The 27,067-nt window shown below is 46.9% G+C and overlaps 1 protein-coding gene across 1 annotated transcript in view; it reads right to left on the reverse strand.

Moving 5' to 3' along the window:
• Positions 1-500: 500 nt before the first annotated feature.
• PARVA (parvin, alpha) overlaps positions 501-27,067 on the reverse strand; it is a 175,868-nt gene continuing 149,301 nt past the window's right edge. Inside the window, exons 6-13 of the mRNA XM_011973037.1 lie at positions 25,609-25,724; positions 21,488-21,546; positions 18,595-18,614; positions 16,984-17,045; positions 16,278-16,346; positions 12,658-12,759; positions 11,848-11,920; positions 501-2,674 (exon numbers count right to left, since the gene is read on the reverse strand). Of these exons, the coding sequence (XP_011828427.1) occupies positions 2,598-2,674; positions 11,848-11,920; positions 12,658-12,759; positions 16,278-16,346; positions 16,984-17,045; positions 18,595-18,614; positions 21,488-21,546; positions 25,609-25,724 (578 nt within the window). The 3' untranslated portion in view covers positions 501-2,597. The remainder of the gene's footprint in view (positions 2,675-11,847; positions 11,921-12,657; positions 12,760-16,277; positions 16,347-16,983; positions 17,046-18,594; positions 18,615-21,487; positions 21,547-25,608; positions 25,725-27,067) is intronic.

The following is a 27,067-nucleotide window of genomic DNA, read 5'->3' on the forward strand; positions in this document are numbered from 1 at the left end:
ACTAGGTATCTATTTGCGCTTTTAAAATTTCGCACCATTTATGTATTAACCATTAAAAATAACTGAATTTAAATTAAGAGAAAAGAAAACAAAACCCAGTGAGCCTATACTATAAAGTGTTGATTCTCATTTTGGTTTCTTTCTTTTTTCTTTTTATTTAAAGATGAAGGTTTGTTTTATTTCTTGTTGATTCCTCTTTTGGCTTTCAAAGTCATGGTCATATATTAAGGAGGAGATTCCAGATTCTAAAGTAAAATATCGAGATGAGATGACCGCGTTAGAAAACCAGGCCCAGGACGTGGGATTCTGGGCTGAGTCAAAGAACTCAATCCCAAAACACAATTTTCTGATAAATTAGAACTGTTATTTAAAAACTTTCCTAGTGTTCCAATGTATTTTCATACTGTGTATATGTAAAATACAAAAGGAGCACTCTTAGTAAGGACACTTGTACATTTGTAACTTGAATATAAGAAAAAAAGACCAAAAAAGAGACAAAATTCATAAAGCGAAGCATGTTTAAATGAATGCATTCCTCTTATTTCATCCTGCTTCAGTATTGCTCAAGAAAATTAAGCAATTATTTATCTTGATTTGCTACCAGGAATTTTTTAAAAAGCAAAAGAAATATCACACTATTTAGTGTTTCCTAATAAAAAATAAAATTTCACTAATTACATAAAAAAGAATTGTATTCTTTTACATAGATCAACACAAAACGGTACATTGCCTTTGTATGTTAAATGCTCATTATGCTGAGTGACAATTCTAAGAGCAAAGACATGTAGTTATCTAAATTTTATGGGTCCTGAATTACTGCAGATAGACAGTACAGTAAGAAATAAGGCTGAAAGGAATGTTTTGGACACTATAGGAGGCCTAACTTTGGGTGGTGTAGATACAGATCAAAATGAATTTCTCAAACCAGAGATGCGCTTTGTGGAGTGGGCCTAAAGTAGTGACAAGGTAGTCACAGACTTCTGGAGGAGGGTACTTGGGCTGGTGTCTACCTGGCATATTTAGGAACATTCCATAATGAGATGGATATCAGCACAATTGATGATTTAGCCCAAAGCCTCAGTCAGTTGAAGGCTACAAGTGTTGAGTACCACAAGTCCCACCTCTATCTCTATATGTTCAGAGTGCAAATATTTTCCCATGCTTCTCGTCCCCTAGTCACTGCCCACCCACCTCTGCCCCTTCCCTATTCTTACAGGACCTAGCAGGCTGGCACACTAGAGCTCTGTCTTTCAAAGTCAAGTTCACATAGAGGAGATACAAGTAACCACAAGCCCTTGAGTAACCCACGCAAAGAAACTGCTTGGCTTTGGTCTAAATGACTTACATTTTTCCTCGCCTGAATTAGCCGGTAATTACATGTGGACAGACTTAGCCAGAATAGTCCAAATGATCAATTAGAAGGCAAAAAGAAGTTCCTTTCTTTAAAGTTCAAGGGTCCCTGTTGAAGTGCCCTACTTCCAAAGCGATGCTCACATGGGCCCGTGCCCAGCTCTCTGCAGTGCCTGAGCATATTGTACATTTGCTTAACGATAATGAATTTAGTACTTATTTTGCAGGAAAATATAGGGCATTTCCATTACATGCAATCAAGCAAAAAGGCTGCAAAATGTGCCACTCCATTAATTCTAAACAGAATCCTTCCCAAATGTCACCCTGAAACCAAAGTACAGAGTTATTATAAATCTGATGGAATTAAGAGTAATTTTCATTTGTACAAAGGATTTGAGGGACATGACTCCTGCCACACACACACTATTAATTGGGTTAAATCCAATTTGCCAATTTCAGTGTGAATCACTAAGCTCTGACCTAGCTTGCCCCAGTGGTGAGATCGGTGGGTTCTCGTCTTTTTGGCTCAGGTGTACATATGCACGTGCTCGTATGTGCCCACATATACACAACTTTAGAATATGTAAAGAACATATGCAATTGGCTTGTTATAAACATGTACTGTCTACTATTGAGGAATGAATACTTAGGTAATAAAATTATAAAGAAAAGCAAAACCTTGATGACTGGGCTCAGAATAGTGGTTACCTTTAGGGAGAAGGGAGAGGTTATGTTCAAAGACGAAAAAAAGGCCAACTTCTGGCAAGTCATTTAACCTCCGAGCCTTAGTTTCCTCATCTGTAAAAGGGGATTGTAACACCTACTTCCATGGGAGTCCTGAAGATTAATGGCCTTGAGTATATCAGAGCAGAGCACTGAGTGTGGTGCCTGACACATAGTTAGCACCCTTTGAAAGGTAACTAGGATCTTTATTTTCATTTCTGGGGACTCTTTTGCCTAAGCTGGTTCCCAAATCATGGAGGGAAATGTGGACCTGGCACCGGGATGGGTCAACCTTCCCAACCTTCATTGCTAGGTTGTCCCCAGGGCCTGGGAGGGACGGGTCAGCCCACTGAGTTATGATCATTTCCTTCCTAATTTCAATTTCTACTATCTCTGGGTTGCAGCTGGACTTGTGGGAGAGCACAGTGCAAGAGACAGGAATAAGCAGGGTAAGACAGTTCGGAGGAGGGTCCAGTACGCCAACAGCAAGAGCTCCTGGGCAGTGGGGGGCCCAGGGCAGCCCCTCACTCCACGTTGCGGTACTTGGTGAAGAGGTTGTACAACACTCGTAGTGTAGATTTCAGGTCACAGTTGACTATGTCTGTGTAGAAAACAAAAAACACGTTGTTTCCGTGGGGCCACGTGTTCCAAGGTTGGCATACACTGCCCCTCCCACCCACCCCTGTGTACCCAGCATGTTCGGGGTGGATGGGTAGAGTGGGCAGGGGGCAGTTAGGGTAGAGGTGCTGGGGCACAGCATCTCCAGATAAGGCCTGACTCTCCCCACAATCCCCACCTGTCCCGGGGCTCTTTGCCCACTGCCTCCAGCCTCTACCACAGAAGCAACCATGTGTGGTGGAGAGGAGGGGAAGGCCTGGGGCTATAGTGGAGGACAAGGGGGTGAGTTGGGACTCAAGCTGCCTCACAGAAGCGTGCCTAGCAGAGAAGGGGGACTTGCAAGGAGTACTCAGGACATAGGCGTCATGGGGACAGACAGCTTCGGATTAATAACAGAGCAAGGCAGAAGGGTTTGAGGTACTAAAACTTCAGCTGGAGGTCCCTCAGCTTCTATGCCACCATTCCCTCTCTCGCTCACTTCCTCCCTCTAATCTTCCCATCCTTCCTCCTTTCCTCTGATCCTCCCATCCTCCTTCCCTCCCTCTATTCCTTCCTTCTTTCTTTCCTCCCCCCAGATCTTCCTATCCTCCCTCTTTGCCTTCCTTCCTTTGCAATAGGAGCTTTCCAGGTACAGAAGTGGGCAAAGAATTCCATGTGGAAAGTTTAGCGTATCTTACTAAACCCAGCTATGCTGGAGAATTCCCAATAGGCTGGCATGGCTAGAGAGGTTGGGGTGTGCGGGGCTGGATCCTGAAAGGCCTTGAATTCCAAGTTACGGAGTTTGCATGATTTTGTAGGCTAGAGGCTGGAAACTGGCAGCTGGCAGGCTAGCTATGACTCACTGACACATTTTGCTTAGCCCTTCCTCCCTCCATCCATTTACTGGTCACCACTTTCTCTGTTCGTCTAATCCTCTGCTGACTCCTCTACCTTCCTCCCTCCCCCAAGAAGACTCCCTCTCTACTCTTGTCCCTTTGCTGTCACTCTCCTAGAGAGCCAACTTTTGAAGAATGGGAGAAGAGAAAACAAAAAAATGGAACTCTGTCTACTATTGAGGAATGCATACTTAGGTAATAAAATGATAAAGAAAAGCAAAAACAAAGCAAAACCTTGATGATTGGACTCAGAATAGTGGTTACCTTTAGGGAGACGGGAGAGGTTAGGTTCAAAAAGGATGCAGGGCAAGTTGGAGGAAGCTCTTGGGAGCCAGCATGACTCTTTTCTTCGACGTGGGTGGTGGCTGCGTGGTGGCTCACTTGGTAAAAGTTCACTAACCTGTACATTTATGTTTCATGCACCTTTCTGTATATGTGATATTTTTCACAATAAAAATGATTAAAAACCAATTGTATCGAAGGTCAGATGAAGTAGGTGATTAAGAGAAGGTAATATATGCTCTGGGATTCAAAGATGGGAGAAATTACACTAAGTCATTGGGAAAGAAGGTGTGGGGGAAGGCGTCAGGATTCTAGCAATGCTCTGGTCAATACCCACAGGGATCCTTCAAGAGTAGGCAGAGTGGGGAGCCAGGGGCTCCCAGGTCTTAGCCTTGGGACTTTAAAAAAAAGATTCTATTTTTTATTTCAATAGTTTTTGGGGTACAGTGGTTTTCTGTTACATGAATGAACTATATAGCAGTGAATTCTGAGATTTCAGTGCACCCATCACCCAAGTACTGCACATTGTACCTAACATGTATTAGTTTCTTTATCCCTGTCCCTGCTCCTGCCCGCGCCATTCTCAGTCTCTAAAGTCCATTCTATCACTCTGTATTTAGCCTTGGGATTTTTGCAACTGGGACTGCCACAGCCTGGCATGCTTAGGCCCCAAGCTCCAGGCCTAGGGCCCAGGGCCTCTCCTGCCTGTTCCTTCCAGGCCTTATCCTGGTTATAGACCAACCCTGCTCCACCCTGGCTGGGCCCAAGGTCTCCTACTGATAGACCAGGGGCTTCCAGAGACCCCTGGTGTGGCCTGGAGCTCACAGCGGCCATTTCTGCTCCCATGGTGGTTCATCACATATCTGAGCTTCCACCTGGGGCCCTGGCCTGAGGCTGAGCCCTGCTACCTTGCCTTGCTCATGCTGAGCCAGGAGTCCCACTCTGAATCACCTTCTGCCAGATGGAATCCTGTGCCCTCTAGGCTGATTCCTGTCCTTCCCGACTGCTTGGTGTTGAGTGTTTCTTAAATTCCACTCAAGTCAAATATTAGGAAGTTACTCCAGGGAGGAACTGCTAGAAAGGCAGAGAGGGGTAAAGGTGAGCTTGCCAAGGGAGTGGGTGTAAAGGGGAAGGTAAAGTGAGCCTGGAGCCACTGCAACAGGCTCCTAATGAGCTCCCTTTGCCCTCTCCAATCCACTCTACCTACTGGAGCCAGACCTCCAGGTCTCCAGGTATGGCTGTGGCTCCAGGTATGGCCACCAGGTATGGCTGTGCAGGATGTGCACTGCACAACTCCAAGGCACATCATTCACACTTCCAGGTCACCACTGTCACGGACTACAAGGTGAACAGAGCTCCTTGGAGCTGTGTAGCTCCCAGCTTGTGTGGCCATACAACTATTTCACTTAGAAGGTCCAAAATCCTAAATCATGGCTTTGTAAGGTGTAACCTGACCTGACCTGCCTACCTTCCCACTCTCATTTGGTGCCACACTGCCTCCCTCACTATGTATCACAGTCACTGTGGCTTCCTTTCACTACCCTCCCCATGGGCCATGCTGTTACAATATCTAGATCACTCTTCCCAAATAGCTGGCTCTGAGTCCTCCTGCAGACCTCAGCTCAAAGCACAGGCTCCTAGGCCTTCCTGACCCTGGCCTGGGTACAGGGGTCCCGTTTTATGTTCTCAAAGCTCCCACATGCTTCCTTCATAGTACTCACTCCAGGTATAAATCAGTGACTTGTATGCTTACTGATTAATATCTGCCTCTGCCCTGGACTGTAGGTTCCTTGAACACAGAGAACACGGACCCTCCAAGGATATTAACAGATCCATGAATGAATGGTTTCCCAGTGTCTTGGAAGCAAGGAAAAAAATTCCAGAGAGGGCAGACAAGAGGGCCACATGCTCCCAAGAGGGTGAGGAGGTTAAGGACTGAAAAGAGTTCCCAGGGGACACAGGCCCAGGAGGTGACTTGGGAGAGAGCAAGGCCAAGAGCAGGTGGGGGTAAAGTGTTAACAGCATGGGCAGATCAGAAGTGGAGGCCTGAGCATGGGTCACAAAGGAGGAATTTGGGGGCCCGATGAGGGACAGATACCGACGGCGGCAGGGGTATTTGTTTTCCCTTCTGAAAGATGGGTGAGTTCTGAGGTTGCTAGAAAATGTCCAATATGGCAGAATGTTTTAAACTGGCCATTTTAATGGTTACTAAGTGACATTTTTATGTTCACAAAAGTTTGAAGTCCATCTCCACCACAGCTGTGTGACCCTGGCAGTCACTTAAATTCTCTGAATCAGTTTTCTCACTGGTAAAATTGGGCAATACCTTTATGAAAAACACCCAGAATATATTAAGCGTCCCCTAAATGGTAGTTTTCTTTCTGTTTTCCCATCTTTGCCCACTAGCAGAGCTGCTGTGTACAGCCGTGCGGTCTGTGCATTGCACAATGCCTGCACCATTCACATGGACTAAGCCCTGCTCCTTGGAAATGTGAGTTGCTTCTTCATCACCTTCACCACTAACGCCAACAGATGGGCCGGGTGAATAGGGGAGACAGCAGTCGGAGACACTGCTTATCACCTGTTCTTATCAAGAAAGCCAAGACCTGAGCCCCCAGGTAGTCCCAGGCAGACTAGCAAGCCAGCAGGAGACTGGACTATCTCAGCCAGGAGAAGGGCTGTGGATTCCTGGGAATATATTGTAACTCCATGCCATATAAACAGAGCCACTTCAAAGCCCTGATCTCATAAATTGTGTGATTAGCAACTCAGTTCAGTTCTGAGAGCCTCTGTGTGCTGGCCCAGGGCCCCTCTCTGGAGGCAGACAGCCAGGACTATGGGGCTCCTGGTCAGATACACCAGAACGGAGGCTGTCTGGCAGCCTGGGGCCAAGGAAGAGGCGGCTGTAGAGATAAAACAGCTTCTGGCCAAGGGGAAAGGGCTTGCTGTTTGCTCCTCCCACCCAGAGGTATTAGTAACTCTTTCCATCAGGAGAGGACCATCCAAAATGAGTTCATGATTCTCTAAAGGATGCAGAGGCCAAAGGAAGGAGAGGAACTCTCTTCCCAGCAGAAACATTTTGCACAAAGAGACAAGGCCCTCTGTGGCCATTTGTGACACCACAGTTTCCTTCATCCCAAGGCACTGTTGAAGGCCCTTCTCTGAAGCTTTCCCCCGGGGTCTCTGAATCCCTTGACCAAGGTGGGAGGCCCTTGCTGGCTCAGGGCTGGCAGCTGGTGGGGGCTGGAATCAGGTGGCCAGTAGGTGGTTACTTATGCTCTAGCCCCCGGCCGATTTCCCGGCGCCTCTGTCTCATCCTGCCTCACATCTCTGCCTGCTCTCTACTCCCCACTGGGGCAGGATCCATGCTGTATAGATGCTCCTTTTGGTGCTCCTACTGTCCTATCTAGTGGTAGTTTGCCACTTGCTTTATTTATTTTTAAAAGCTTTTAAGTCATTAAAATTTTTTAAAAATATGACATACATCCAGAAAAAAACCCATGCAACATATATGTACTGTTTTAAATATTTGAAAATGAACTCCTGTCCATGTCAAAAATAGAACATTGTCAGTACCCTAGGAGGATCCCGTCCCCTTATTCCCTCTTTCATTCCCCAAATATAACCACTATGCTGACGCTTACGATTACTTTCTTGCTTTTCTTACCAGTCCTAGCATCAACATATGTGCCCTTGAACGGTAGATTCGAAAGCTGCCTCTTTTTATATTTCACAGGATTCATCTATGCTGTTGCATGAGCTGTCTGTTTTTTAACAGTTTTACTGAGGTATAGCTATAATTATCTAACTATAATTCTATAATTATTCAAGAATAAAGCTTCTTGGCCGGGCAGGGTGGCTCACGTCTGTAATCCCAGCACTTTGGGAGGCCGAGGCAGGTGGATCACCTGAGGTCAGGAGTTCAAGACCAGCCTGGCCAACATGGCGAAACCCCATTTCTAATAAAAATACAAAAATTAGCTGGGTGTGATGGTGGCAGCCTCTAATCCCAGCTACTTGGGAGGCTGAGGTAGGAGAATCTCTTGAACCTGGGAGGGGAATTCCAGTGAGCCAAGACTGTGCCATTGCACTCCAGCCTGGAGAGCAAAACTCCATCTCAAAAAAAAAAAAAGAAGAAAGCTTCTTGACTTGTTGTCTACCTCTGGTAGATTTTCGGTGCTTCAAAATCATTGTTTTTGATCATTTTGTCCAGTTTCACACTTGCTCTTTAGCAGAGAATAGTCACTGATCTCTTCATGCTACAGTAACTAGAAGTTCCTCCCCTGACTTCTCGGTTCAATCTTTTTATTGTCATGGTTGTATTATAATCCGTGATATGAATATGTTCCAATTTATGTAGCTAGTCTACTGGGATGTACACTCCAGCCCATGCTATCACAGGTATTCTTGGGCTTGTCTCCTGGTGTATGGACATGCATGCCTGTGAGTGGATTGCTAGGTCAAGGAGTGTGCCAACTTCCTATTACTGCTGTAGTAAATTAGCACACATTTGGTGGCCTAAAAACAACACAAATTTATTATCTCTGAATTGTAGAAATCAAAAGCCCCAAATCCGTCTCACTGAGATAAAATCACAGTGTCAGCACAGCTGCATTTTTCTCTGGAGGCTCTAATGGAGATCCTTACACTTGTTCTTTCCAAGTGGAGGATGGAATAAGTTAGGTGGCCATAAGGCAGTTACTGGTGTTCTAACCCTCTGGGGTTGCTTGCATTCTCTGGCTTATAGCCCTCTTCCATCCCCAAAGCCAGCAATAGTTGGGTGAGCCTTTCTTATGCTACATCACCCTCACACTTCTGCCTCCCTCTTCCACTTATAATAAGGACCCCTGTGATGACATTGGGACCACCTAGATAATGTCATCATCTCAAGCCCCTAAATTTAATAACATCTGCGAAGTCCCTTTTGCCATGTAAGATAACACATGAACAGGTACCGAGGATTAGGGCCTGGACGTCCAGGGCTGGGGACCACATTATTTTGGCAGGGGGTGTCTACCACATTATTTTATAGCGCATTACACATCTTCAACTATGTTAGATGAGAACAAACTGTTTTCTACTTTCAGCTAAATAAGGACTGAATAAAAATAAAATGGTTCTAGCAATTTAGAACACCAGCAGTTTCTGTTGCTCCACATCCTTGCTAACACTTGGTATGATGAGAGTTTTAAATGTTGGCTTCTGTACACTATCTCCGAGGGGAATGGGGGAGTTGAACATTTTCCATATTATCAGCCACTGACCAAGTCTTCCCCGAATGAAGTGATCACCTGGAACTCAGCTGCCATCACCTGCTTGTTTTTTCAGCATTGCTTGCCATCTGGTCCCAGGTATGAGACTCCTTACATTTTAGATATTCGGTCCTACAGACTTCAACCCTGCCTGGTACTAGATGTCTTCTGAGTCCCTGCCTGCCTGTTATTCTGGAGTCTTAACCATAATTGATGGTGAGTCTACTTGAAGGGTGATAACAGGGTGGACATGTGCATTTGAAGACATGTGGCACAATGCCCTAAATAAAAAGCTGCCAGCTGCATGACAATATTTCTTTTTCTTTCCTTTGAGACAGGGTCTCACTTTGTTGCCCAGGCTGGAGTGCAGTGGTGCCATCTCGGTTCACTGCAACTTCCGCCTCCTAGGCTCAAGCGATCCCTTCCACCTCAGCCTCCTGAGATGGAAAATTAACCACCACACCTGGCTAATTTTTTTGTATTTTTTGTACAGATGGGGTCTCACTATGTTGCCCAGGCTGGTCTCAAATTCCTGAGCTCAAGCCGTCTGCCCACCTTGGCCTCCCAAAGTGTTAAGATTACAGGTGTGAGCTTCCACGCCTGGCCATTATTTCAAGTGCTCCACTGGTTATGAACTTGATGCTAACCCTTGGCTTACACTAACTGAGGTACTAAACAGTCATGAAGCCCGGGCAGCAAGTCATCTCAGATACCAACCCAGTTTCTAGGGGATTTCAAGGCACAACAGAGCTTTAAGTGTTAAACAGCACAGCGGAGAATGCATTTTCCTGACCTTAAAAACATTTTGCCATGAAAAATGCCTCCATCACAACCAGTTTGATTTTGAAATGCCCTCAAAGAATTACCCACATGGGCACCCTTTGAAATGTCTGCATCGTTTACTTCCAAATCTCACTTTCCAGGTAGAAGCATAAAAGGCAGAGGGAATGCTGGGATTCACTTCTCACAAAGTACAATTTCATAAAATGCTATTTCCATTCCCCTTTACGTACTGGAAATTTGCAGCATGGGCATAATGCCCTGTGTCATAACAAATAAAACATGTGTTTTTCCATCCACATCGGTCAGTTAGTTTCATATTCAGCAACTTAATAATTGCATAAAAATATCACCTATATTCCAAAATATTCCTATAGATTGATTTATATTGGGAAAATTATCTGTCCCAAGGGAAAGAAATATCCCAATTCTAAAATATCAGAAGTACTTCCAATCTGTAACCAGGAAGTTTCATATTAAGCAGTTCAAGAAAATGGAAGCAAAATGATAGCCGGAACGTTCCCACTGTGTCTGTCCTCCCAGAAGCAGGGTGCTCATCATCTGCCCACAGAACAAGAAGAGTCCATTCCTAATGCTATTAGGAAGGCTGGAGTGGCCTTGCCAAAGAGAGAGCCCCAGGGGGACACCAGCCTCGCCAGAGGTCCTCCCCCAGTTCTCAGTTGACCAGGGGCTTAGGACAAGGTGGTAATAAATGAGAACAGGAGTTGACCTGTGTTGGCCAGAGTCAATAGATAACAAGTCTGGAAGGAGTCATGAGACAGGGTCCTCATTCTTCTTTTGCTCATGCTGTCATTCTGTCTGGCATGCACATACTTCTCTCCCAGTCTCCATACACCAAAGCCCTACCTGGTCCTTATGGTTTAGCCCCACTGTTACCACCTCCATCAAAGTGTTCCTCCCCCAAGACAGAAGTGGTATCACCTCCTCAGTCCTCACAGCCTCTTCCTTGTACCTCTTACGTAACAGTTCCCAGGACTGTCATTTCATTTTGCTAACTGGCTGCAACTTGTCTCTTCCCTGGTTGGCTGCACATGCCTTGAGGTTCAGGAAGGTCTTACCCCTCTCGTTATATCATGATCTACAGGGTCTCAAGCCCACTAGACCAGGGCATGGCCCCCACTAGGTGGGGGTTTGGATAGAGGAGTTCAGAGCAGAGGCAGCAAGGGGGCATGAAAGCCCACCATCCCTACTCATCCACTTGCCTGTAAACTACCAGAAAAGTGCAAGCAACCTTTTGCCACAAATGGCATTCTCAATGTTCCCAGGGGACATATGCAGATCATCTGCAACACAGTGGTGACTCGCCAGCTCTGGTGAAATGGAATACTTCAGTCAGTAAGGGGCAGAAAGCGAACATCTATACCAAGAAGACTACTAAGAGAAGTGTGCCTCCTCTGCTCACGAATGCACGTGTGCACTCCTAGCATGAGTATGCAAGGGCTGCAGGAGCACTTGTTCCTTCTGCATTTCCCCCCAGTCTTATATTTACAACCCAAACCCCACAAATCATGCCCTGTCCTCAGGCAGAGTCTGAGCAGGCAGAGCTCCGCATCTGTCAGATAGAAGTAGTTCTGCTCAGCCCAGAACTGTCTGCACTGCACCTTCACCCCGACTTGCAGGGACACAGCTCTTTGGCAGGTCAGCACCCTGTGCAGGGACAGAAAAACCTGGACATTGGGCACAGGACAGTTCCTGCAGCAGCTCTTCTGCTCGGGCCCTGATCCCTGCAATCCCATGCAAGCCATGTGTGGGATTTTAGATTCTTTTCTTCCCCTGGCTGTGCAGCTGGCAGCTCACAAAGGGTCTCTGGGACTGAGCAGCTGCACCGAGTCCCACCTTCCCCAGCAATAAAGACTTCAGAAAATGCTTCCCTCTGCTACAAAATCTGAGTACCCGTGTGCAGGGAGAGGGTCTCTGTTGTCACAAACCCAGGAACAGCAAAGTACCTTCTGGTCGCGGTTTTGGCTTTTCCAACCCTCCGTCTTGCATGAGCTCAAAGGCAAAGGAGACATTCAAGACCTGGCAAGAGAGATGCAGACAGCATGTACCATTGCACACCTAGGAGCCCCAGGACCTGGCCCTGGGAAGTGAAGGAGCCCAGCACTGTAGCCAGAGGGGCAGAGGCTGAACTAATTTCAAGAAGAAATATGGCTACCAAAATGGGCAGGCCACCTGGAGCGTGAGCTAGCTGATCCTAGCTTGCTGTTGGAGAAGCACTCCTGGAGAAGCACAAAACTCCCTTCATATCCTACTGTGTTCCTGTGTAAACTGCCAGGACTTCAAACTGGGGGTGTCAGTGCACACGTTTGGAAGAATCAGATGGCAGGACATGTTCAACAGGCAGAGCAGGCTTTCTGCTGTGGACCAAATGCCGTTGTGTAGCGAGCAGGATGTGGCAGCCTACGAGAGGCCATCAGAACCAGGCTAAGCATGGGCCTCAGGTCTGACCAGCTTCACAGTCACTTTCCTTGTCACCTCTGGGGAGACAGGAGGCTGGGCTGGGACACTTGACAGAAACACAGGGCAGGGGACCAGGGCCAGACTTCAGGGGAAGGGAAAGGCAGTCAGGGATGCCCAGTGGTCAGCAGGTAGCTCCTTCCTCGCTCAGCTCTTATAATGGGCCCCACCTCCAGGCACTGAAGACCTTGGGCAGAGGGGAGGCTTCTGCCTTTTTTGTGGATAGTCCCAGCGTGGGTGTGGGCAGATGAGTCGGGGGATGTGGGTTAGGCAGCCTCCCTGATGTCCCTTCTCCTTACCTTCTGTTCAAAGCTGTCCGGGGTCAGGAAGAAGCTGTGCAGGGGCACAAAGTAGCCCTCCAGGAGCCCCATGAGCAGCACCAGGTATACCCCATCTGCAAACTGGAGGAAGAGCCAGGTGATGCACTGGCCCCTAAGCCTCCCAGCCAGTCCCCATCCAGGAGGCCCATCAATGTCTGTGCTATGCCACCTGAAGCCTACCACCCCAGGCAGGCTGCTAGCTGGGGGGTAGGGGCAGTGGCCCGAGACAAGGAGGTCTGCTCTGCCCCACGTCTGGCTGGCGCAGCACAGGAGCCACAAGCCCAGGCCCTGATCTCAGCTGACGCAGCATTGACTGAACAGAGGCTGTGTACCAACTCCTGGTCTAGGCATGGGGACCAAAGCGTGGGGAGTCAGTGTGGCTCCTGCCCTGGAGGAGTGCACAGTCTAATAGGGAAACTGGTGTGGGGACAAGGCACAGCTGCTCTGATGGAAGGAAGCTCGCTGGCCTGAGTGAGGTTGAAAGGTCACCCATAAGCACTGAAAGCATCAGAGGCTTCCGGAGAGGACGGTGCCTGAGTGGAGAGCTGAGGATGAGCAGGATTGGCTAGAGTGGGACAGAGGGAGGAGGGAGAGGCGATGTCCAAGGTGAATGGCATGAGGCTCCTGGGGTGATCTGTGCTTTCTGAACAGAGAAAGGACTAGTGTCACACAGGCCTGGGCATTCTTCTTTCTCCCATCTCTCTTCAGTATTACAGCAGCAGAGTGCAGCTGTTATGAATGTGGGCTCTGGGGCCAGGTCTCCCCGGTGCAAATTCCAGCTCTCTCACCTACTAGCTGTGTGCCTTGGGCAAGTTATGTCACTTCTCTGTACTCATATGTCTTATCTGTGAAACAGGGATGGTAATAGTATAGTATCTACATCACAGAGTTATCGTGAGGACTAAGCCAGTTAATATGCAGAGAGGGCCTGTAAACTGCTGGGCATGTAGCATTGAATAAATATTAAATATTGCTATTACTGTCTGGGAAAACAACAAAGCAGTCAGGACATGACTTACTGGCTCTTCCTGGCAAAAGCAGAACTATGTGCTGAGGGCCCTGGCAAGAGGCTTGCAGCCCGGTCCCTTCCTAGGCAGAAGAGGCCAGAATGGTTGGGAAACCAGGCCCAAGGGACAGGAGAGTCCCTCAGCTAAGTGTGGAGGCTGCTGGTCTTCTGCTCAGGGCTGGGTGAGGTGAGCATATGCTGAGCACTCAAGACAGGCTTGTGGAGGCCACGGAGGCCAGGGATGATGGACCTTTGGAGAAGCAGTGGTTCCAGGTGTGGGGGATGGCCTAGCAAAGACATAGAGGTCAGATGCACATCCGACATTCTAGAACCCTTTCAAAGGAGGCTGGGCCACCAAATGTTTATGAGTGTAAATAGCTACTAGGGTTCACAGAGGCCAAATTTCTTGGAATCACCTTAGGAGCCCAGAGTCTGCTCAGAGAGCTTTCCAGGTAGCCAGCTGGCCGGCCTGTGGCTCAGCCTTCATTAAGGGCATAAGACCCTGAGCTTGGGCTTGCCTTAAAGGCAGCTCCTGGCCAAGTGTGGTGGCTCATGCCTGTAATCGCAGCACTTTGGGAGGCTGAGGCGGGCGGATCGCTTGAGCTCAGGAGTTCAAGACTGGCCTGGGCAACATGGCGAAACCCTGTCTCTACTAAAAATACAAAAAAATTAACTGGGTATGGTGGTGCATGCCTGTAGTCCCAGCTGCTCAAGAGACTGGGGTGGGAGGATCACCTGAGCCTGGGAAGTTGAGGATGCAGTAAGCTGTGATCGTGCCACTGCACTTTAGCCTGCACGATGGGAGTAAGATCCTGTCTCAAAAACAAAAAGGTAGCTCCTCCTAGCTTCCATCCATCAGGCCTACAACTCAGGTGGGAATGGCCTGAACATGACTCACCCTAGGTGGACACGGAAGAGCAGACCCCAGAGTCTGTCAAAATCAAGGCTCTTCTGGTGGGAGCTGAGCTTTATTCGAGCTGTGGTGAGGAGGAGTTAGGAGTAAAAGAATCCAATCTGTGAGCTCAGGGGTGACCTTGGGTTAGGGTTGGGGTCATTCACAGCTCTGAATGCCAGGCTTAGACTGCTTCTCACCTCCTATGGCTGGTTCCACTAACTTGGTAGGAATAGCAGATAAAACTGCAGAAACCCAAAGTGCTTGGCAGTGACCTCTGTCATAGCACTCCCTGCCCTTGAAAAACGAGCTAATCATTCCAGGGTCCATTCTAGCTCACTAAAGGAAGCGTCACTTTTCCAGAACGTTCCTTACTTCCTACAAGAGTACATGAAGCTCATTTCACACAGTCTAGACACACTCAGGTGGAGCTCAGCGACAGACTGGCATTTGCCTTTAAAATAAAAGGAGGTACCCAGACGATTGAAAGAGAAGCACAAGGCAGAAGCTCACCAAGAATGAAAGGAGGTGGGGAAACAGGATTCATCTTGCTCAAAGTATCTCCCCAATAAAGATTAGTTAAGTATAAAGAGGGGAAAAATAACTTTATAATAGGGAAATCCGGTGAATACCACCCTAACCAAATAATCCAAGTTATCACTAGCAGTGGGGCTAATGGACAGAGTGCCTCCTCCTGGGATGACGCAGGAAGAACAAAGCCTTACATGGGGAGTGCTGTTGATGAAAATGATGACCTGAATCTAATACGCAGGGAAAAGACAGTCTATAAACCAGCTGGCCTGAACGCTTCAGAAAGTGTCAATGCCACGCCAAGAAAGGCCAAGGAGTTGTTCTATGTTAAAAAGACACTAAAGAGACATGACAAGTAAATGCAGCATGTGAGCAAACTGGACAAGCGGCAAAATCTGAACAGTGTTTTTTCCAACCACGTGACGTTGCCATTTTAGTAGGTTAAAAACAGTCGGCTGGGCGTGATGGCTCATGCCGATAATCCCGGCACTTGGGGAGGCCAAGGTGGGTGGATCACCTGAGGTCAGGAGTTCGAGACCAGCCTGACCAACACGGTGAAATCTCGTCTCTACTGAATACAAAAAATTAGCCGGGCATGGTGGCACATGCCTGTAATCCCAGCTACTTGGGAGGCTGAGGCAGGAGAATCGCTTGAACCTGGGAGGCAGAGGTTGCAGTGAGCCAAGATCTTGCCACTGCACTCCAGCCTGGGCAACAAGAGTAAAACTCTATCTCAAAAAACAAAACAAAACAAAAAACCAAAAAAAAGTCGAATGTCAGCAATTTCATATGATTCAATCTAAACAGATTAATGTATTATGTTAAAACGGCCTGTCTTTGATAACCGTATTGTGGCTATCTAAGAGAATGTGCTTGTTCTTGAGAGACGTATGCTCAAGCATTTAGGGGTGCAGAGAAAGGTGTGGCCAAATACTAATAATCGGTGCATCCAGGTGAAGGGTATATGAGTATTCATTCTTGTAACTTTTCACCATAAAAATTTGGAAAAAAATCCGCAGAGATTCAGTCCACCCCTCAGATTAGGACAGATCCCCATGCCCTCATTCCCCTCAGCTGGGAAAGCCCTCCTGGCCATGTGTGGTGGACCACTTGGAACAGGGGCTGTAGGGCAGGGCCCTGCCTCCACCTGTGCTAGGGTCTGTCACCCACCTGGGTTTCCAGTTCTGTGACCTCCAGGTTCAGTTTATTCAGGTGCTTGTTCACGAAAGTGATGAGTGTCTAAAAGAGAAGCAAAGCAGGCCCAGAGCTGGGGATTTGCACTAGTACAGGAGCCTGCGGCTGCCCCATGACTCCCATGAGGGTGAGGGCGAGGGCGAGGGTGAGGGTGAAAGCACGGGATCAGGCCCAGCCAAGAGCCCCGGGCCCAGAAGGTCTCTCTGCAAAGGCCCTTGAGTGCACAGGGAGGGCCACAGGCTCTAGGTCTTGCAGTCCCATACAACTCAGGGTGTGTAAGGAATAAGGAGGTCCCAAGAGGCAGAATGACAGGTGGAGTGTCTGAGTGGGGAACTGAGATAAAAAGATTCCACTGGGTCTCTCCATCCTGTCCTTTCTTCAGCACACGTGCCTAGGCCAGGGAGACAGGGAATTCTGTGAGGAGCGGGGAAGACTGGGATTGCTGGGGTTAGCCTGGGTGGGAAGACAGGCTGCTCATGCTGATGGAGAGGAAAAAGCCCGGGTGCAACATTCAGTAAGGAACAGACAGGTACATGGATGACAAGGGGGAAAGCCGTGTGCGTGCAGAGATTAGGTGATGCCATCAGTTCCAGCAGGAAGCTCCCGAGCTGCAGGGATGGGTTTTCCCCATGTCCTGCTGCATCTCGCTTCCCTCTCTCTGTCCTAGACACCCCTTTCCCACCTTTTTCACCACATTCAGCTTGTCTGGGGCGTGGTCGAACAAAGTGTCAAAGGCATCACGTTCTGAAAAACAGGGAAACACAACATGGAGCCCAAGAGCCGGTTCCTGGCAGGGAAGCCCACCTCGGGCCCCAGAGCCACAGGCCTCTCAAGGTCACAAGGTCAACGACTGATGGGAAGCCTCTGGGGTACAGACTGCTGGGAACTCTGTGATGTGATTTGGGACTAAGATTTGGGGGGATTCTCACCCTGGGAGCCTGTGTCTGTGTCCATGCACATGTACATTATTGGGTTCGGGCAGACTCAGGGTTCTCTTAGGCAGTGTGACCCCGGATTAGTCATTTCCCTTCACTGTATTCCATTATATCCTGATTTAGCTATTGTTCAGGTGTTTCTGAACCTCAGTAGAGGGGGAATGTTATCCAAATATTAAACCATTTCACCCCCCAATTTTCAAAAACAGGAGACCCATGACAAACAAGCTGGCAGAGGGCACAGAGAAGAGGGCTGGGAGCCAGGGAGCTCCAGGATGGGGTATGAGCTCTTCCTCTTAAGTGATCTAGGCCACTTCAACTCTTTGTGCCTTAGTTTCCTCTTCTATAGAATGTTATTTTAAAAATAACCCTCCCTTAGGTTTGTCATGAGGATGAAGGGTGAGAACAAGCATGCGCGTGCTCTGTAAACTCCGACATGGTCTCCTGAAGGGAATAATTTTTAGCATGGTTGAAATATTTCAAAATATTACCCACAGTAAATATCAGGATCATAGAAAATAGCAAAGCCATGCTCCCTGCAGGGATTCTCCTTGCTGCAGCCTCTATGTTAGGAGCTGCGATGAGGGAAGGAAGAGAAGACAGTCTCTAGAAGGACAGAGTGGTGAGAGGGGACAGTCCCTGTGTTCGTGCATGTCTTCCTTTATTTGCATGAGATAATTAGTGCAAACCTGCCCTGAAAATGCCCAGGACCCATCCAGAAGCCTTGGGCAAGCTAATGAATCTTTCTGGGCTCCAGGTCTCTCATCTCTAAAATGAGGATAATTACAGTAAATATTTCAGTGGGATGTTATAAGCATTAGATGACTTAATATCTAGAAATACTTTAGCATACTTCCTAGGACATAGTAAATGCTCAAAACATTTTTTTTCGGAGGACACTTTTGGTTCTCTTTATGATTATTATATTGGTTTATCCATCTGCACACCTATCATTCACTAAATAAGCACTTGCAAGTAGTGTACTGGAAAGAATAATAAACTTGGAGTTAAGTGCTGGATAAACCAAGATCATAATCTCCTCCCTCACCCTTGGGCTGTGGGGTCTCAGGGGGTATAATCGTGGCTTCATATGTTTACTGTGAACAACAATAGCTACAAAAGTGCTTCATAAATGGCAAGGTCAATGGCCTGATAAATTTCAAGATGACTGCGCAGGTGTAGGTAGTCTTCTTCCCACCAGTAAGCTGTCCCTCCCAACCCAACTGGCCATGTCAGCCAGGCTGGTGCAGACATATATCCAGGTGGCAAGCTGAGGGCCTGTTCTTCCCAGCTGCTGCAGAATTAACTAAAGCCCCAGTGCAGCCACCAGTGCCAGGGGACATTCTTATGCGACTTACCATGCCTCCCGGAAAGAGCCCTGGAGGAAAAAGAGAAAGAAAATAGTGTGACTCTTTTCTTGTCCCTTACAAGAGGCCAATCCTCTGAAGGGACACTCCATCATTGCTGGAAGCCCACCCCATGCTGCCTGCCACCCACCTGCCCTTGGTTGAGGAACTCAAAAAGCCTCCTTCCATTGACATTTTATTCTGCACGGCCTCCAATTATTGAGACTTTACCACATTACCACCCATTTTCTCCCCCTATTACACGGACATAGTGATGTAATGCAAAATCTGGCACAGTGATGCCCAAAGGATTACTTTTTGCCTTAAATAAAATCATATTATTGCTTGTAGTTAAAGAATATCGGACTCAGGGGGCTGAAGATTTCCAACCAGAAAATCTTAGGATTCTTATGAGTGAGCTCAGGCAACCCCTCAATGTAGAATTTTACTGCCTAGGTTGCTGTGGGCAGGTCAGCTTTGTCTCTCTCCTGTCCATCCTGTAGTACCCACCAAGATGCACCTGCCATTGACCCAGGGTAGGTTTTCTCAAAGAGTGCAGGAACTGGAACCACACTCATAGCAGAGAAGCAGCATAGTATCAAGAGCACAAGCTTTAAAGACAGATCATTGAGGTTCAAATTGCACCGAGTGATTGAGTGATTTTTTTGCTGTGTGGCTGATACGGTTTGGCTGTGTCCCTACCCAAATCTCAACCTGAACTGTATCTCCCAGAATTCCCACGTGTTGTGAGGGACCTAGGGGGAAGTAATTGAATCATGAAAAGACTAATTGAAACTGGTCTTTCCCATGCTATTCTTGTGATAATGAATAATTCTCATGAGATCTGATGGGTTTATCAGGGTTTCCTCTTTTGCTTCTTCCTCATTTTCTCTTGCCACCACCATGTAAGAAGAGCCTTTTGCCTCCTGTCATGATTCTGAGGCCTCTCCAGCCACGTGGAACTGTAAGTCCAATTAAACCCTTTTTCATTCCCAGTTTCAGGTATGTCTTTATCGGCAGCGTGAAAACAAACTCATACAGTGACCTTGGGCAAGCTAATGAACCTTTCTGGGCACCAGGTCTCTCATCTCTAAAATGAAGATAATTATGGTAAATACTTCAATCGGATGTTGTGATTATTAAATGATTTAATACCTAGAAATATTGCAGCATAATTCCTAGTATGTAGTAAATGCTGAAAACACTTTTTTCCAAATACACTTTTGGTTCTCATAATGATTATTATATTGGTTTATCCATCTGCACACCTGTCACCCACTAAGTGAGCACATGCAAGCAGTGCACTGGAAAGAAGAATGAACTTGGAGTTAAGTGCTGGGTAAACCAAGGGCACAGTCTCCTTCCACACCCTTGGGCTGTAGGGTTTTAGTGGGTGTAATCATGGCTTCATGTGTTTACTATGAACATCAATAGATAGGAAAGTGCCCCATAAATTGTACTGTGTTGTCATTATTAGGACATTGCATCCATGTTTATGTCTTTGGGGCAGAGAAAGGGGCCATAGAAAGCATAACATGCATCCGAGAGATTATTCAATAATCTGAAACTTCACACTCCCTGGTTTGGGAGTTTCTCCCAGGCCATGCTCCTCTCTGCTCTGTCGTCTTCTTTCCCAGAGGTGAAATAGTGGGCACAGGCAAGCCCAGCATGGGGGAGGGGTGGTGGGCAGTGAGACAGTGAGGAATTCTCCTTTCCCAGCAGGCCTGGCTCCTCCCATCCCTCACAGAACCAAGGCGAAGGTATGCCCTATAGATCAGTTGACCCTTTGGCTACCAAGACTGGCCTCTGAGGTATACAGAGGCTGCTTGATGGGGTCTCCATCGGCCATAAACAGGGCATCTTGGGAAAGGCCACGCTACATCTCTTGCCCCAGTCTTGGCCTGGAATGCCCATGCGCCTTAGTCCTTGTTAAGCCATGTACACAATGTGATCTAGATGGGCAGTGCCCCGGACTCCTGTGGCAGCCATGGCTGTGGAGAGGGCGGGAACCTCCTAGAGACTGGATGGGCTTGGGAGTTAAGGGTCAGTTGTGCTGGAGAAAAGCTGGAACAGCAGCTTCAGAGGGTAAAGGAACGAAGTCACAACTGTGACCACAATAAATCCTCCCTACCTCTCTGGGTGGGGAAACTGAGGTCAGAGAGGTTAAGGGACTCACCTGGTGAGCAAGTGGCAGAGCCTGGATTTGAACTCAAGTTGGGTTGGCTTTGCAGCCTCTGCTCTTTGCACTACGCTGCTCTTGTTGAAGGGGGCCTCAGAGAAAAGTCTGGGGAGCAGGGGTGCTGAAAGCTAACTGCCTGGCTTTGCATGGGCCAGGGCTCAGTTCTTGTGATCACAAACTTATCTCACACTATCCATTTTTTTCTGCTTGAGGACAAAACTCCTGTTCCCCAGGGCAAACTTTTGATAGGTTCTAATATCCCAATTTCTAAAAATAAATGGGGAAAAAAACCACCCTAAACCAAAAGACAACTCTAAGGTAGAGAGGCTTTCTGGGTCATGGCACGTGACCAAATAAATCGATTCAAAAAAGGAAGAAAAACGTCCTTTTGAAGGTTAACAATTTAAATTCAACTCAGTGTTTATGGCATGACGATTTCATGCTGGGTTGGCTTTTTTTGGGCACACTTTTTCCTGGAGTGGCACAAAATTAGAATTTTTCAATCACTGCTAATTCCCTCTCCCCACTTCCCCACCCAAGTTTGTACCTTAAGCATTGAGAGGCATGTTTTGAATGCATGGAAAAGGCTAAACTATAATCATTGGCTGAAGTCTAATCCCTCCTGCAATCCCAATAAATGAAAACTAAATATCAGCAAATGGATGAATTTCGGAGAAACATCTGTGTTCCATTACAGAATCGCTGGCAACAATGGTGTTGACATACTCTGTGTTACCAGTTATTTCCTCTTGGATTTGCCGAGACTGGAGGATTCCTTCTCGTTTCTGAAATGGGGGTGGGGAAAGGGGTTGGGAGGAGAAGAGAAAACTATGCTTTAGAAAAATACAGAAACACTGATGAGCATTCCTGACATTGAGAAAGTTACTGGTGTTTAAGAAATGTACCCGAGATAAGATAATGCTGGAAGTGAAAGGAGGTCCTGATTTTCTGGGACTGGACTGAACCATTAGGACGCAAGTGCAATTAGTGTTTAGTCCAAACAAGTAGGCTGTTTCTTGGATGGTGAATCTTTCCTTTCTTTATTGGAAGACATTCTGCTGGAAGCAAACTGTTTGCCTCCTGGAGTAATCCACAATAAACCAAATGGAAATGAAGGCCAGGGTGTGTCTGCCCTCCAGCTGGGGCCACAGAGGGAAGCTGAGAAACACATTTAACTGGGGGGCTGGGTGGAGGAACTGAGGCCAACTCAGGGAATTCAGACAAGAGAGAGGGTTTTTTTTTTTTTTTCCTTTAACTGATAAGTATGGGAGCTTTTAAATAAGGAATACAGTTGTCACTCAGGTAACTAGCTTATTCTCTGAGAAAAGGTTAAGTATGTTAGAAACTCATCCGTCCATCCATCCATCCAACCATCTGTCCATCCGTCCATCCATCTATCATCTGTCCACCCTTCTCCCATCAACTTATCCTCTTTCTTGTTTAGTTCATTAATCAGTGCCTTCTGTGTACAAGGCCCTGTGCTGGAGTTAGAACAAATACTATGGAGTATATGATATAGTTTCTGCCCTTGAAGAGCTTAGAGTCAATCGGGGTAGATGAAGCAGACACCTGAATGGTTTCCCCAAAACAGTCCTGGTTTATCCCCCTGATGTCCCAGCATATTAGTAAGATTCACTTTCATCTCAAAAGTGTCATGAATAATAGATTACGTGGTCACCCTCTGCAGAAGGTGCTGAACGTAGGCCAGGAGCAAGCACTTTTAGCTAGAATGGTCAGAGAAACCTTCCAAGTGGAGGGGGCGCTGGAGCTGGGCACTGAGAAGGGGTTATTTCAATGGGAGGAATGGCCCCAGCCAAGAGGCAGAGGCAGGATGCACAAATGTGTTCCAGAGGCCCTCCGGGGGAGGGCGGCCGCCACCAGTTGGGGCAGCTCTGGGTGCCAGTTTGGAGGGTTTAAATAGCACTGTGTGGGCATGGGAGCTGATGAAGGAGGTAATGTTGGGGTTCGGGAAGACTTTCTGATGGGTGTGAGGTGGGAGATTCATCCTACTAGGTCCCTCTACCACCAGCACCAGACACCTGGAGGATGCTGTGACACTGCAAGCACTGACAAAGCAAATGCACCTTCCCCAAGGCTGAGATGAGTGTGAAGAAGGAAGGAGCCTCTGCACATGGGTGGCTCACCTGAGCCCTGCCTTCTCCAGCCTCCTGCCCAAAGTTCCACAAACAGCCACAGAACCCAGCGTCCTTGCAAAATACTTTTACAGAAGAAAGGAAGAGCTGGATAAGGCCAAGAATCTATCTGGCTTAGATTAAGAATGGACTGATCAAAACAAAAAAAGGAGGTAAAAGAAAAAAAAAAAACCAATCATTTAAGAGGACCAGGTGAAGATAAATCAGGACTTCTTTCCACATGCACTTTCAACACAGGCAATGTTTTCATGTGGGGCTAATGGAATCTGTGTCCTTGTCCTGCATCGCCATTCAGAGATAAAACCTCACCTCCAACTTTATGCAAAATTAAATGCTTCTGCATAGAATGGGAAAGAAATCTGGGTTAAATAACCCCTCACACAGCATCGTGATTCACCTCCACCCGTTATTTGTTCCCTAAAGAGTTCTCCCTGTGGTTCAGTCTGTGACTCACCACCAATTCTGAGTCTTGCTTCTGTGCCTGTTCAACTTGATAAAGCAAAAACACCCCATAAAACCTGACGTGCATTAATGCCATTTTATGGAACATGTCCTCTTTTCTCCCTCATGCTAACAAAACAGCCTACAGGAGAAATTAAACCGACAACAGCCTTCTGATGGCCTATAATTGTGCTCAAAATAAGGCAGGAGACAAGGCTTGCAATGACCACTGTTTCAAAATAGAAGCGCCCTCTCTCCTGCTCACATTTTCAATTGTTGTTCAGTCTGTAGTAATTCCAACAGGCAGATTTTATTATTTCTGTTAGAGGCTGTTTATTCTAGCAGATAAGAAAAGTCTTAAGATGTTCAACAAATTTATGCACAAAGAACTGGACTGGATTTGTCACAAAAGAGAAGATAAAGAAGGGCAATTTAAATAAAAGTATTTATCTCCTCTAGTGATAAGAGAGCTAGTATAAATGAATATAACAACAGTATGTTTACTTATGAAAATAATTTTTTTAAATTTCAATGTTAGTGATACATGGTCACTTTTAAAGTATTCTTTCATGAACTGTTCCAGGAACCCTGATTTAAAAAAAAAAAAGACTATATTTTCCAGAGCAGTCTGAGGTTCACAGCAATATTGAGAGGAAGGTACAGACATTTCCAGAGATTTCCTATATATTCCCTGCCCTGACACATACATGGCCTCACCCACTTTCAACATCCTACACCAGAATGATGCACTTTTAACAACTGATGAACTTATAATTCATATGGTTGTCACTATCACCCAAAGTCTATAGTTGACATTAGGGTTCACTCTTGGTGCTGTCCATTCTATTGGTTTTGACAAATGTACAGTGACATGTACCTAAAACTCTCTGTGCTCCCACCTATAGGGACCATGTTCACCTATTCATCCCTGCCTCCCTAATTGTACTTCTTAAAAACATAAAGAATTGTATTCACGCATTACTGATTGGTAAAAATAACACGATAGAGATGACCTGGACTCACTAGGAAGATGCTTGAACCAGAGTACTCTGAGTTGGCCACATATCCATAGCAGACATAAAATGCTTAGTGCCATGTTTGATACAACTGAAGAGCTCAATAACAAGGACAATTAGGACCTTTTGGCCAGTGGCAGTCAGTATCTGAGCCACACATATTCCCATTTTCTATGAGCCCTCTCTGCTTCTTATTTGTAGTCCTATCTCCTCAGCAGGCAGGGCCGAGGTGTCATATTCCTGTTATACCTTCTTGATGCTTAGTGGAGTTAAGTACCCAGAGGTGTGGAAGAAACAAATCCGTTAATCTGGCCTGATCTGATCGGGCAAAGTCTACCAGCCCTCAAGGCTTTTTCTTACCAAGGGATGGCACAGCCACTGTTATCATTCCCTATTCCAGAGCCTGGATCGCCAGGGAGCTGCTTAGATGGAGCACTCTCCCTCGCTGCATGTTTATTTGGAAAAGAACAGAAACAAGCAAACAAAAGGATGACCTTTTGCTAAATGGGTATAAAGTTGGAAAATAAAATTGAATTTGGGTATTTAATGGGGTTAGGAGCAGAGTGAGATAGTCACAGGGAGAGAGCACACCCTCATTGTGGAAATTACACAGCCATATGTGAATGGAAATTCCATCCAACAATCTGGAAAAGATGACTTGAGATCCCAGCTGTGCTTCTGTGGGTGGGTGAAAAGTGGCAGTGCCTTCAATACAGACATGACCAGTTGGGGTCTCTCTCAAACACATGCATATGTACACACACACTCCCTCATATGCACAGATATCTTTCTCCCCATACCTAAGTATCATTTGTTTAACCAAAATAGTATGATTCTCCATGATTTGCAGGGCACCTGTACACTCCTGTACACACACACACACACACACACACACACACTTTCCTCCTGACCCCATGACACACAGCACACATACATACCACACACCCTCAACTACACGTTACGCAGAAAACTCACAGACAAAAACACATAAGCCATAGGCACATACCCCACACAAAGCTATCTATACACAAGCACACGCTCTTCCATCTTGTATACACTTACCAGGGGAAGCCAACACGCAACAGAAAGCTCACTCAGTGCCTCCCAATATACTGCACACCCAGGCTCACTCAGCCTTCATGCAGCCATCCTTCTAATGACCCACTCGACGCACCACAGGAACTCCACCTCTACGACTCTTTAAAGACACAGATGTTTGTAGTGTTATCTGTCTTACCTGGACCACAACCACTTGGATGGAAACATGGTCTGGGAGTCGAATTGGTGCCCGGAAATACTGAGACAGAGCAACAAGCAGGTGTAAGATGGCCACCAGGCTCTTGGCATGAACAGCTGAAATGAAAGAAGATTGAAAAATTACAGTATCTTCTTCTAGGTTCTACGCAATATAAGCAGATGTTCAAAGTGTAGCAGTACCCCACTGATAGAGTTTGGATATTTGTCCCTGCCCAAATCTCATGCTGAAATGTAATCCCCAGTGTTGGAGGTGGGGCCTGGTGGGAGGTATTTGGATCGTGGGGGTGGATCCCTCATGAATGGCTTAGTGCCATCCCCTTGGTGATAAGTACACTTGTACTCTCACATGTGATTTGGTGGTTGAAAAGTATATGGCACCTTCCCGCCGCCCACTCTCTCTCTTGCTCCTGCTTTTGCCATATTAAGTGCCTGTTCCCACTTTGCCTTCTGCCATGAGTTACAGGTCCCTGAGGCCTCCCTAGAAGCCATGCAGATGCTGGCCAATTAAACCTCTTTTATTTATAAATTACCCAGTCTCATGCCTTTCTTAATGGCAATACATGAGCAGCCTAATATATCCACCCAATGTCCCTTTATACCATGCCTGAGGGTCAGGGGACACCTGTGGTCATCACAGGCCTCACTCTGGGCCCCCTCAAATCTTTCTTACTTTTGAAGCAGGGTCTTGCTCTGTTGCTTAGGCTGGAGTGCAGTGGCACAATCCTAGCTCACTGCAGCCTTGAACTCCTAGGCTCAAGCAATCCTCCCGCCTTGGCCTTTGTGGAGTAGCTGGGACTACAGGGATGTGCCACCATGCCTGGCTCCCTCAGTTCTTTGCCAGGTCCCATGGGGCTCCTTCTTGGGTCTATTATTGCCACATTTCCAATGTAGCACCCCTCTAATCCCAGGTTCCCATCAGGACCCTGACAACTGCTGAGTTCTGAGCTCAGATCAGCTCTCGCCCAGTCCCATGTCCCTGCCCACTCCACTCCAATCACCATAAGCATGTCTGCTCTGCACTCCTTTTCCCTTCCCACTTAACCATGAACTTTGGATTATCACTACTACACTTGTCTCAAGATTGTACACAAAGCAGGCCCTTAATAAATAAACTCTGAGTCAGGAACACTAGGTCTCTTCCTTGGTTCAGGGTTTTAAGATCCTTGGAAGAAGGCATGAGAGAGACATTTAAAGGGCTATGTTACTTCCGTGAGTGTCACTATGGTCACTGTAGGCAATGCCCTTTAAGGAGCAGCTGGGACGGGATGTTACTGAGCCAGGGCGCTGCCAAAGCTGCTGAGTCATGTTAAAGTCAAGCCATTTACACCAGAGAAGGCTGGGTCACACTGGGTTGTAGTTTTCTCACTAGATGAGGAGAAAAAGACTCAGTGAGGTGCACAGAGGGTCAGGCAGACTGGAGCCTGAATTCTAACTTTATA

This window comes from Mandrillus leucophaeus, unplaced genomic scaffold (assembly GCF_000951045.1).
Source record: "Mandrillus leucophaeus isolate KB7577 unplaced genomic scaffold, Mleu.le_1.0 Scaffold1332, whole genome shotgun sequence".
In the NCBI taxonomy this organism is placed as follows: domain Eukaryota; kingdom Metazoa; phylum Chordata; class Mammalia; order Primates; family Cercopithecidae; genus Mandrillus; species Mandrillus leucophaeus.